Genomic DNA, 12,748 nt, shown 5'->3' on the forward strand with positions numbered 1-12,748 from the left:
AGAACTGCTGGAGGGCAGGCTTCTAGAGGTGATCCTGAGCACGTTTTCAGGAGGTATTCTGCCAATTTGGGAGAGAGTGTAGGAAACACAGAGAGAGCTTTCGTCTCTTGGCTTGCACATGATGATGTCCCTTGGGATGTTAATAGTGGCCAACTAGTGGCAATTGACTCTGTAGGCGTAATAGAGGTTGGGCCAAAACCTGTGCAAATGTCCATAATCTTGGAATGGAAGAAGGTTGCTAACTAGTTACAGAACGCTTGCGAGCTCTCTAGCTCCGCTCTGGTTTGTGAGGCTGAAAGCAGTTGTACTAGCTTAAAAAATTCTTCAGCGGAGAAGGCGTTTTCGATATTATGGGGGCAATACTTAGATTTTTCTTCAGTTAGTGCGAGCTTGTATTCTTTAATGCTCATTTTGTATAGGATTCTTTGTTGTTCATCTTGGGTTTTCCTCCAAGCCCACTCTTGATGGCAGCATGCTTGTTTAAGCGTCCTAAGCTTATCATTATACCAGGGAGCAGATGGAGAGCACCTTTTATGTATGATTGCCTTCAGAGGGGCCCGTTTATTGGCTGCACGCTCCACCCATGTAGCAAAGGACTCTGCCCCACTATCAGAGTCATCTTGGATAACACAGGGTATACTATTTAGAGTTCCGGCTAGTGCCTCGGCCGAGACCCCTTTCCAGTTTCTAGATTTGTCCAAGAGGCGAGGAGTTCTATTATTTCTAGCTGTCGGAAGGGGTAAGAGATCAAAGGCGACTGCACTGTGATCGGAACAGCAGACAGGGATCTTTATTTGATAGACTAATCTGGTATCATTAGTAAAAATCCCATCCAAAGTATGGCCTGCCTTATGGGTGGGGGCGGATACTGGTTGTGACAATCCAAGATTAGCAAGCGCCTCTAAGAGGGTGCTTGAATCTTGGTTCTCCTTCTCTTCTAGGTGGAAGTTAAAGTCACCCAAGATGGTCATCGACCTCTCAGCTAGAAGAGGTTCTAGAAGTCGTTTGAGTTTCCCGAGAAAAGGGGTTCTAGGACCTGGAGGGCCTATAAATCAGGAAACCCACAAACGAGCAGGTGGCTGAGGTAATGAGTTTAAAGTGGAGGGCTTCACAGGTTTGTAGATTGAAGCCTGATTTTATCAGACATTTAAAATGAGATTTGAAAGCGATAGCTAGGCCTCCACCTGTCGGTCCCACCCTGTCTATCCTCTGGATAGAGTAGTTAGTCAGGATTGCGTCTACTAGATCGGGTCCTGAGGCCCTATTGGCCCAGGTTTCGGTGAGAAGGACCCAATCAGGTTGAAAGTCTGCTAAAAGGATAGCAAACTCCAACTTGTTTTTTTATGAGGGAGCAAGCATTTAGAAGGAGACCACTATATCTCTCTCCTTCACCAGGGCTGGGGTTTCCAGGGTTATTGGTGGGTTTCATAACCATTTGCGGCCAAGGAAGGTTTTGGCGTAAGGGCACACGATAACCACAAGAGGTGCATAAACATTGATGCTGCTCATAGAGATCCTCAAAGGGGAAGATAATACAAGAGGGGGGCTTCCGACTCTCTCTAATCTTTAGCAGAGTTTCTCTAGAATAGCTAAGTCTAGTTACCTGTTCCCTATTGCAAAAGCCAGGGTTCCTGGTGCCGGGCGCAGTCCGGACGTGGACGGGCGCAGATGGGCTTTCTTTTGGAGCTCCTGAATCCTGAAACAAACAAGGGTTTTATCTGTTTTATCTCTGCCCTCGACCTTCCCAGTCCCTTGTGCCTCGTTAGTACCCTTACAAACCACATCCTTATTCTTGTCCTTGGCACTGGTGGGATTGTAGCTGCCCTAGCACATCTTTTAGACAGATCTCCCTTCTATACAATGGCTATGACATCCTTTAAAGAGGAGTCACCACTCAACAATAACCTTTCTTGCAAATTACTATCATTTGTGTGCATTATAATCTGGTCTGCGTATAAGTTTATCATGCAGTGTGCCGAATCTACATGACACAGCCAATTTTTTGAGTGCTGACACTTAGTCATCATTCGGTTCACTTTTACCTTGCTTCCTTTGAAAAATATTACATCTTTCTATAGCGGCATGGTTGATAGCAGTTATCTAAATCCTTTAATGTATTTTTGAAAACGTCTCCATCCTCCATCCACTTACCTGTACTGCGGCGTCCCCTCCTCCTCCTCCTCTTCCTCACCCTCTAGGTAATCCTTGAGAAAACTACGCATGTAGAATTAAATTGTTAATGGGGTGCGGGGGGGGGGGGGTGGATGCGGGTGGCGGAGCGGAGTTCCACAGAGTTTGTCCGCAACTCCGTGGACCTCCGGGTAGCCCTACTACGCCCAGTGTTATGGTAAAGTAGCAAATAACAGGCAACAAAGCACACGCCTTACAGCAAACAATTGTGACTGCAACACCAGTCAACAGATAGCATCCTGGACATTCACAATACTTAGAGCTTTATCTAGGTAACTCTATATGGAAAAACACTTCAAAGACTGGTGTAAGCCAATGTATTAATATGGTGCTTTAATTATGAAAGCCATAGCTTTAAGAATGTAAGAATATGCTTTTAACTGTGCCACAGATAGAGAGAACCATTAAAGTTAGAAACCCACAATACACTTTATATGGAAATAATCTCCTTGCAAAAAGAGAAATAGTGACAATTGGTTTGAAAATTGACAATCTGTATGTAATATTCAGTGTTACATCAAGTATGCTCGCTCACGGGATTCTATCCCAACTTTTAGGTTAAAGACACAATGAACTATAAATTGTTGCTTTTAGATGCTCTAAAGTGTATGCATGTGTTTCAGGAACCCATCCTACCAGTGCTGTTGATCCCAGAACTCAGAGCACAAGTGAAAGACAGCAGGAAATCCCTGAAAGTGATTCTTTGGATTTTTTCAGCGAGGAAAGACCTTCAGATCCAATCCCTGGGCCAATTACAAGACTAAAGGAAACCGCAAAGGAGAAACTGGAAGAAGAAGAGGAGGAGGAGGAGGAAGAAGAAATATTAGATCCTCTTGGGATCCTGAAGTAAGCTACAGTTCTCATTCTAACGATGTTGAGAATTTGACCTTCATGATTGCTATGCGAGTATAGATGTATACATTACTTAACTGTCGTGCCTCTTGGGCCACAAACCACCTTTATTTTTCATTTCAGATGACAATCTTTACACGCTGCACTCCTAAGAACTATTGTGAAACAAGTGTCAGGCAAACCTCTTCTCACCTATAGCATACAAATAAAATAAGCAGTGATGGGGTCGGGGGTGGGGGGGTGTGTGAAATAATTTCATAAAATTATAAAATGGGTGAAATACATCTGGTTCATCCAATCTAGTGCTATTCGACTGTAAACAGTGCACAAACTTCCTGCATATGCAAAACTGAGAAACTGGGAGATTTCGGGCATTTCAGGATAGCCATAACTTGTTCCTAACTGAGTGAGACACACAGCACTGTATTTTTAACTTGTTTTTAAGCCTAATTGAATTTGATCCTGACTCTCGTGTCTGCTTTTTAAAACGTGCAACTTGTATTTGAATTTGCCTACCTGCATTGATCTTGAAGCGGAGGGGTGGAGGGCGCGAGACAGTGACTGGAGAGCAGCGAAACCGGAAGTCACCGGAAGTAGCGCTGAGGGAGGGTCAGCGGTCTAGATGCGGTCTAGATGCCAAGCACAGGCGACTTTAAGAACGTGGCCGCAGCGTGGAGAGCATAAGGATAGCCATTACTTGTTCGCTATCATGCTCTGGCTAAAACCAGACGCATAAAGAAAGTCAGAGCGGGGGGTTGCTCCGTATTTTATCTTTCGGCTGCTCATTGGAATGGACTTCCTTTAGACCTTCGCCTCACTGACAACTATATGGTATTTAGGAAGAAGCTGAAAACACAGCTATTCCCTAGGATGTAATTGCTGACGCCTCGCAGTTTATCGGTCCGGTTCCACCTGCTGATGTCTCTGGCATCTAATCATCTTCATTACAAGTTCTTAGCTCTCCTAGTGCCGTGCTATTCCTTGGGATGTGTGTTGCGCTCTATAAATACAATACAATACAATTTCACATGGTTGATGCAGTTTATTGTGGATCTCCTTGGCAAAACTAGGACCACGGAGAACCAGTTTATGTGTTTCTCCCTGGCCTTTATTTTATCAGGGAGAACCATACGCAACTTATTACAAGATGGCCTCTGTGTTTGCTTAGGGGCTGCTTTTTTTTTTTTACTTGAAGAAAATCCATTACAAGATGGCGAGTGCACCAGTGCATGTATGTGCGTCAGGGAGGCCACTTCAAGTTTTGTTATGCTACTGGGCCTCTGTGCATACATGCACACAATAGTGTGCGCATGGCAGCCATCAGCATAGCCGGTAGGTGTCACGGATATGGCCTTATGGCTTTACCAATGCTTGGAACTTCCGATGTAGTTGGAAGTGAATTGGTCAGATATTGTGGATATGCCCGATAGTTCACTTCTGCATACCTCAGAATGAAAAATATAAATCGCACAGCTCTACAAGTGACTTGCAATCATTCCTACAAGTCAAAATATTGAGCCGCTTAAGTCCGTTTCATACTCAACAGCCTGTTAAGAAGTAGTGAAAATACATCTCACTATGATCCAATCTATAGCCTTTGGCTTCCAAACCACTGTTAAAGGAGCATAGTTATCATGAGTATAGTGAGTACGGCGAAAAGGGCACCCAGAGAGGCGAAGTCCTCACAGCACCCTAAGTAGGATTGCCTCTACCATCCAATCGGGGGAAGGGGAACCGGTTTTCTTTGCTTCCAGTAGAGCCCACAACACTGTTCGTACCCCACTCAATGAAAATAACATCTTCAATTACATTTATTCACCTTGCCTGGCAGATGATGTGCAATGAAATGCATCAAGTGCGACGTGACACCCAAGTGCTCAACGTAGAGTCCCTGGGCCCTATAGGACAATGCTGTCTGCTAGCTTTTCGAAACCCTTCTATACTTAGTTTAAAGAAAGTAGGTATAAGTATAAGATACAACAGAAATACAATACAGTATATAAAGACAATATAATATAAATATAGTCTATACAGCAAAGAAAAGGAGGGTAGGTCCGGGTGAAAAAGGGGAAGGGGGGAAAAATATATCCAATACTGGTACTACTAAAATATTATTTGAAAATATAGCATTTAAAGTATAACTATCTCTCTATTCTAAACTTAATAGTATATTGAGGATAGAAATAGAATAGAATAACAACTGAGTAACTGTAGCTTAAGGGGGTTTGGAGACCTCCTCAGTGGCTGGTATATGCAGAGGTAACGACTGAGCAGATGTATTCAGAAAAGTGGTAATGGGTAACCATAATAAATCACGTTTAATTGCAATTGGGTGAACATAAGCCCTATCCAATCTGTGATTATAACAAATTACATACCACCTGGCTTGAAACGAAACACTTGAAGCATTTTTCCATGATCTAGTGATTTGTTGAAATGCAACAGCTATAAGTAAGTCAATAATGTAGATGTTAAGAGTGGTGGAAGAGGACCAAACTTCTGCAAGACTACCCAGAAAAATATGGGAGAAAGAAAAAGGGATAGGAGTATGAACAATTTTGTTAATTTGTTGCCACACTGTGATCCAAAATTGATGAATAACTGGACACGTGAATAACATATGTTTAAGGTCTGCTACAGAAGCTGGGCAAAACCAACAGGTAGAGGAAATGAGAGGGTCAATATGATGTAATTTGGCCGGAGTGATTAAAAGTCTATTGTATATGAAAAATAACGTTTGTGTAGTATTTGCTGCCCTAGAGGATCTCCTTATTTCGGTCCAGATTTTGTCCCACGTTGAAATAGAGAGGGAAGTGTCCAAGTCAGATTCCCAGCTACATTCTACTGTAGATTTATCACAAGTATGACCAGTTTCCCTTAATTTATTATAAATTTGAGAAGCTGAAGGGGAAGATTTTAAGAACCAAAGTGTAACAGGAGAAGATTTAATGAGTGGAGGAGGCCATGAGAATATCATAAGAACGTTGAGCAGCCAGAGTCAATGATAAATATTTAGAATGATAAGAAGAAGGGAGAGAATTACGTGTTTGCATTAAAGAGAAGGGTATACAGGTATCGCCTTGAAAGAGTTGATGAGTCCATTTAAGACCAAGAATTCCAAAAAAGAGTTCTATTGTTAATTTTGATGCGATTATTATACCAGATCGGGGATTGCAGAAAACGATCATCTAGACCATCTAGCAAGAGTGGATGAAAAATGTTACGAATATTTTTAAGAATGGGGAGAGAATTTTTGGGGGGTATTAGATATGGATATAAATTCTTCAAATGAGAGAGGATGAATGAAAAAAGATTCAATTTCTACCCATAAAGGTAAAGATATCGAGTCAGTTGTATTCTGTGATCGCAATGAAGAGGAATATTTAAGAAAGAAGGAAATGTGATATGAAGAAAAATCAGGAAAATTGACTCCACCCAAATGTTTAGGCTGTTTGAGTTTGGAAAAAGACATCCTGGCTTTTTTGTTTTGCCACAAAAAGTTTGACAAAATAGTGTAAATATTTTTGTAACAAGATTTCCGAATATTGAGTGGAAGGTTAGATAAGAAAAATAAGATTATAGGAACCAGCATCATTTTCACGGAATCCAGTCTACCCCACCATAATAAAAATAAGGGATGCCATCGTGAAGTGGAATTAGTTAGAGTTGATTGGAGGTTTTTTAGATTGAGTGATACAGTATCTTTAACAGAGGGAGTAAACCACAAGCCTAAGTATTTGATCTTAGTAGGGCTCCAGTGAAAAGAAGAACTTAAAAAATCAGCATGGAAACAATGTTTAATGGTAGGATTTCACATTTATCAACATTGAGTTTATACCCTGAAACTGAAGAAAAAGTTGAAACCTCTGAAAGAAAAGCTGATAAAGAAGTCTGAGGATTAAATATAAATAAAAGGATATCATCTGCATATGCTGAGAGTTTTAGATGTTTATCACCATATGGAAAACCTGTAATATTTTCGTTCATCCGAATTTTGGATAAGAAAGGTTCTAAAGCCAAAATAAATAAGAGAGGGGAAAGAGGACAACCCTGTCTGACACCTCTAAAAAGCGGAAATGAAGAGGAAACAAGGCCATTGGCTAGAATAAACGATCTGGGAAAGGAATAGAGAAGTGAAATATAAGAAAGAAATTTAGGACCCAAACCAAATAAGTGTGGAAAAGATAAACTGCCAATTAACCCTGTCAAATGCCTTTTCAGCATCCAATGCAACAGCAGGTAATGAGTGATTATAGGATTGGGATTTACTAAGTATATTGAAAAAGAGACAAGTATTATCAGAGAGATGGTGGCCCTTAATGAATCCACATTGTTCTTTAACAATTAATTGTGGTAGAATAATGTCCAAACGAAGCGCAAGATTCTTCGCAAATATTTTATAATCCAAATTAATTAAAGAAATAGGCCTGTAATTCTTGCACAATGTATGATCCTTATTTTCTTTAAGAAGAAGACAAATCAAAGCTTCCTGAAATGAACCTTCAGACTTCTGGGAAGTTATAAAAAATAGGAATAAGTTATGTAGTTTGGGGATGAGTAGCTTGGAAAAATGAGTGTAAAATTCTATAGTAAAACCATCAGGTCCGGGAGCTTTTCCTTTTTTAAGCGTTTGAATGGCTGTGAGAATGTCTTTAGTTTGTATATCAGCTTCCAAGGAAGCGAAATCTACATCTAAAGAGGAAGGAGGGAGGAGGAGCCAAGATGGCGACCGGAGCAGACGCTTGAGCGCCCGGCTCCGTCGGCCCTTGGCCTCGGACTATTATCCTGATGCCCATCCTCGCCGATTTTCGAGGTGCAACGTGTGCGAAGACGCGCTGACCGCGCCGCCGCTTTCCCGGAGTCTCAGCCCGCCCGGATGCCGGAGTTCTGGGTGCTTTTGTTCTCTGCACTGGACCCCTGTGCCATTGTGGCCTTTGCCGGCCCCCTGGAAGCTCCGCAGTTACCGTACCCGCTAGCGCAAACCTGAGCCCCGCGGTCCCGATCTCACCTCGCACCACGGATCGTCGCCGGATGAGCCCGGGGAGGGACGGCCGGACACCTTCTGCACCCTGCGCCTGACGGGCTGGAGCTGTGGGGTGGGCCCCGGTGCGGCGGGTCTCCTGCCCCGCTCTGAGGACCGCGCTGTGGGAGGCTGCTGACCCCCTTCTTCTATTGCCTAGCCGGCGGCAAAGAGAACCCGCGGGAAGAGAAGCGACTGTCGGCCTTCCCTGTTGCGGCGCAGACCTGAGGGGAATTGACTCCTTGCCACGACCCCCCCCCCCTGGCCATTACACCGTACAGCGGTAAAACATGGCGTTGATTGCCTGCTCGCGGCTGGGGGGTGATGCTCCGGTCTCGCCCGCTGCCCATTTCGCCCTCCCTCTTCCGGACACCAGCTCCACAGTGCCGTCCCGGATTGCTGCCGATGTGGGGGCCCAGCTTCCGCTGACATGTGGCTCCGTTCTGGCTGTCCTGCGGGACTTTCGACTACAAATGTGTGCTGGCCTGCAGGCGCTGAGTGAGCGGTTTGACTCCATACTGTCGGCTGCGGGTCGTGAGCGCTCTGTTTGTCATCAACAAGGCGTGGGTCTACCAGTGCTTTTGTCCTCTTGCGGGGAAGCAACGGCGGTGTATGATTGTGCTACACTGGTGCCTGCATCCGGCGTCCCCGGCACCCAGGATCAACCGCTCTCCAGCTCAACTGCGGATACTTTGTTCCCCTCGTCATGGCTGCCTGCTTCATTGTTGCCTGCCTCACCGCGTCCGCAAGAGTATCCTGCTGAGCGATACCTGACAGCCTCGAGGAATCGTCCGCGGTGGCCTACTGCTTCTTTTCTGTGGAACTCCTGTACTCTACTTGCCAGGTCTGGATTTTATGTGGTGCAAAGAGGGACCTCAATAGATGGTCGGCGGCCATTTCGTGATCCTACTTCACCATCTTCTCACAAGCGGCCATCTTGTCTTTGTCTGCTCGGGATGCGGGGCCTTCATGTAGGGGCTGGCTTAATCCCAAGCCCGCGATCGGGCCAGGGCTAGAATGACTTATATCGCCATGGTTCATGGACGGGCTGGACTGGGACTGGAACTGTATGTATGTGTTGTGTGCACTCGTCGCGATTTGTCTTCCTTCGCTTAAATTGTTGTGACACGTTATTTTCGCACGCAGTTTTTTGGCGTAGTGGGTTCTCAGTGTGTGGAGGCCATAGCTGGCTGATGGTTTGGGGCGCTCTGGTGTTCCGTGGGCTCCTCCCCACCTTCTTTTCTGTTTTCTTATTTTCCTTACTCTATTCCTACTTTCTCTCTTGTCTATATTTCGGGTTCATTGGGCGACAGGCACTATGCTGGGGGGGGGGCAGGCCGTAGCCTCCGCATTGGTGTAGGGTGGGGGGGTAATACTCTGTTCTTAATTAGTTCTATGGGCCTTTTTCTTTTATGTCTCTGCGCTATACTTGCTTCGATTCGGGGCCCGGGTGTGGGGTGGATTGAGTGGGGGCGGCTCTGGAGGGGTGCGTAATTGCTCATGTGACTATCCTGTTATATCACTGCACCGCCTCACGGCTTGAGATTTTGCTTCCATTGTTGTTTTAATGATGCTGCTGCTCTCCCGTGTGGTGAAGCTATCTGGCGGACTCGAATCTCTTTTGTTCTTATCCTTCACTGACTTTTTTCCCTGATAAAATTACCTTAAAAACTTAAAATTAACCTTCACTTCTCCTTCCCCTGGTGTCAAGGATCTCTCCAGTATATAACTCATAACTCGTTGTTAATCTTGACCGTTGAAGCACAGGGGATGTAATGTTGGTATCAGTGCTTAACCGTATCGTGGCCGGCCTGACGGTTGTAGGCCCGTATTTGTTCTATTAAGATGCACGAATAAAGGTTTTTAAAAAAAATAAATAAATAAATAAATAAATAAATAAAGAGGAAGGAGGAGAAATAGAGGATAAATATTGAGCAATGGCAGTTGGATGAGGTGAAGATTCAGGAGTATATAATGATCGATAGAAGTTGGAGAATTCTAAGAGAATTTCTTCATCTTTATGGATTATAGTATTAGATGAAGATACAATAGACTCAATTTTAGGACGTTCCTTTTTGATTTTGAGATAATTAGCAAGAAGATTGCCAGACTTATTTTGTGCACTATAGAATTTAGCGCTGGATTTAAGTAAATACAGATTTGCATACTCAGTAGAAAGTTTATTAAAAGAAGTTTAGCATTAATAAGTTACTTTAAGTCAGATTGACTCTTAGTTAAGTAATAAAGGTGTTCCAATTTTTTAATCTGTGTATTAAGCAGCTGTATTGAATGAGAAGCTGCACGTCGTTTTTGAGCAACAAAAGAAATAATAAAATCTCTAGAGGCAGCTTTAAAGGAGTCCCAAATAAGTTGAGGGGATAACTTAGGGGATTCGTTTTCTTTGAAAAATAAGGTTGCGAAATCAAGAAAAGCTGTTGTGAATTTAGGATCTAGTGAAAGAGAATTGTTAAATCTCCAGCATCGAGTACCTTTAATGGGAGGGAGTAGGTCCAAGCTTAATGAAACTGGGGCATGGTCGGAAATTAGAATAGAACCTACATCTGAGTGAAAAATGTGTTGAGTTGGGGCTTTGCAAATAAAAATGTAGTCTATTCGGGATTGTGAAGAGTGAGCAGGTGATTAATAGGTGTATTCTTTTTTTTTATATAAATCTTTTTATTTGCATTTTAACCAACATTGACACCACTAACAAGTCACAGGTGATTATCCGCATTCCCGGGCGTCCCCCCACCCCTCCATCCATCATCCACAGTGACAGCACTGTGAGCCTCTGCTCATCCAAATCCAGTCTCCTCCCACCACACATAAGTCCACTATGCTCTTTTAGTCCCCAACAGCTCCCCATAGATCTAGGGCCTCTGGGCCACCCACCAGTAACTTGGAACATAGCCTTGGGTCGACAGACTCGCAGTGCATCAATCCGGTCCCAGACCTCCATCTAGGCCATAATACCTTCTCCACTTTCCCCACACTCTACGAAATTTCCGGGGACAGCCTCTTGCTTTATAGGTGACCCTCTCCGCCGCCATATACATATCCATCCCCCTCCTCCAATCCCCCAATTGGGGAGGCAGTGATGCTCCCCACCCCCGTGCCACGTCTCTCTTCGCCACCACCAGGGCTAGCATCACAAAGATCAGGTGAGGGCGGCTCAGATCCACATCAGTTGTTATCCCCAATAAGACGAATTTTGGTTCTACCACAAGCTCTGCCTCAAGCACCTCACTTAATTCTCCCAGTATTTGTGTCCAGTACGTATGGATAGTGGGGCAGTCCCAAATAATATGATAGAAGGTCCCCTGCGGGTGTCCACACCGAAGACAACAGGAGTCACTGGCTCTATCCATATGGTGTAGCCTAACCCTGTCATAGTATACCCTGTGCAATATCTTATACTGAATGAGTCGTAGGCGGGATTTAATCGCGACTTTTCTGTGATGCATCAGGGCTGCTTCCCAATCTAGTGTGTCCATCTTGCCCAAGTCCTGCTCCCAGGCTGCTCTCAGTTTCCCTAGTCCATCCGGAGTGTTGTTAATCAGGGTTTTGTATGTCAGGGATACTAGCTTATTGGGTACCTGTTCTTGCAACTCTGGCAAGGGCGAGGAGAGTGTCGCCTCCGCCCTCCAGGCATGGCGCAGCTGCGCATATTTTAAGAACTGAGTGGGGCGTAGTCCATACTCTGCCGCCAAGGTCCCATAGGGTTTAAGCTTCCCTTTCGCCACCAGATCCCCTAACGTGGAGATTCCGATGTTATCCCAGCCTTCAAAACCCCTGAGTTTGTGGAGCTCCTGCAGCCATGGGAAGTTCCATATCGGCGTCTGCTTTGTCGGTTTATGTGTCCACCCCATCTTCCTCGTTGCCTTTTCCCAAACCTCTATAGTGATCTGCATGGCCGAGAGTAGCCTCCGTTTTCCAGGGCCCCCATACAAATAATGTAGGCTGGAGCGGCACGCCATAGTGTCCCTTTCCAGTCTATATGTCGGGTGATCTGCTGGCGCATGGAGCCACTCATTTATCGGCACCAGATGTTCAGCCCAATTATATGCCTCCACATCTGACAAGGAAATCCCGCCATTATACTGATTTCTCTGGAGCTTGTCCAGGGCGATTCTCGGCTGTTTTCCCACCCACAGCAGAGAGCGCACTTCCGCATTGATCACTTTAAACGTCCGTCTGGGAAGGGGGAAATATTCATTCTGTAGGGCATATAGAAAGCGGGGCAATGTTATCATCTTAAACATTGCGGCTCGGCCTAATATCGTGAGGGGAAAGGTCTTCCATCTAAGGGCATCGTCCGCAAAATTCCTAATCACTCGTTGGATGTTTTTTTGATAGGACAGGTGTCTGTCTGTAGTCAGGTATATCCCCAGGTACGTGATCCCCGTCTGGGTGACCTGGAGGGCGCCAGGCGGGGGGGCCACTCCTCCTCCCGTTGCGGGCTATATAAGATTGATTTATGCCAATTTATCGTGTACCCCGAAAAGGAGCCATACCGACCCAGGAGCTTGAACAATGCAGGGACTGTGATGGCCGGTTGCGCTACATACAGCAGAATATCATCCGCATATAACAATATCTTTTCTTCTTGCACGTCAGTCTGCGATATCTGAAAGCCTCGCATCTCCTCTGCCTCCCGGACCTCACAGGCCACTATTTCAATAGAGA

The 12,748-nt window shown here is 44.8% G+C and overlaps 1 protein-coding gene across 1 annotated transcript in view; it reads left to right on the forward strand.

Moving 5' to 3' along the window:
• The window catches only part of HS1BP3 (HCLS1 binding protein 3), a 375,233-nt gene that overhangs the window by 171,504 nt on the left and 190,981 nt on the right, over positions 1 to 12,748 (forward strand). The window contains exon 4 of the mRNA XM_085610620.1: positions 2,814 to 3,036. Within this exon, the coding sequence (XP_085466746.1) occupies positions 2,814 to 3,036 (223 nt within the window). The remainder of the gene's footprint in view (positions 1 to 2,813; positions 3,037 to 12,748) is intronic.

The sequence above is a fragment of the Triturus cristatus genome, chromosome 6 (assembly GCF_964204655.1).
Source record: "Triturus cristatus chromosome 6, aTriCri1.1, whole genome shotgun sequence".
Classification (NCBI taxonomy): Eukaryota; Metazoa; Chordata; class Amphibia; order Caudata; family Salamandridae; genus Triturus; species Triturus cristatus.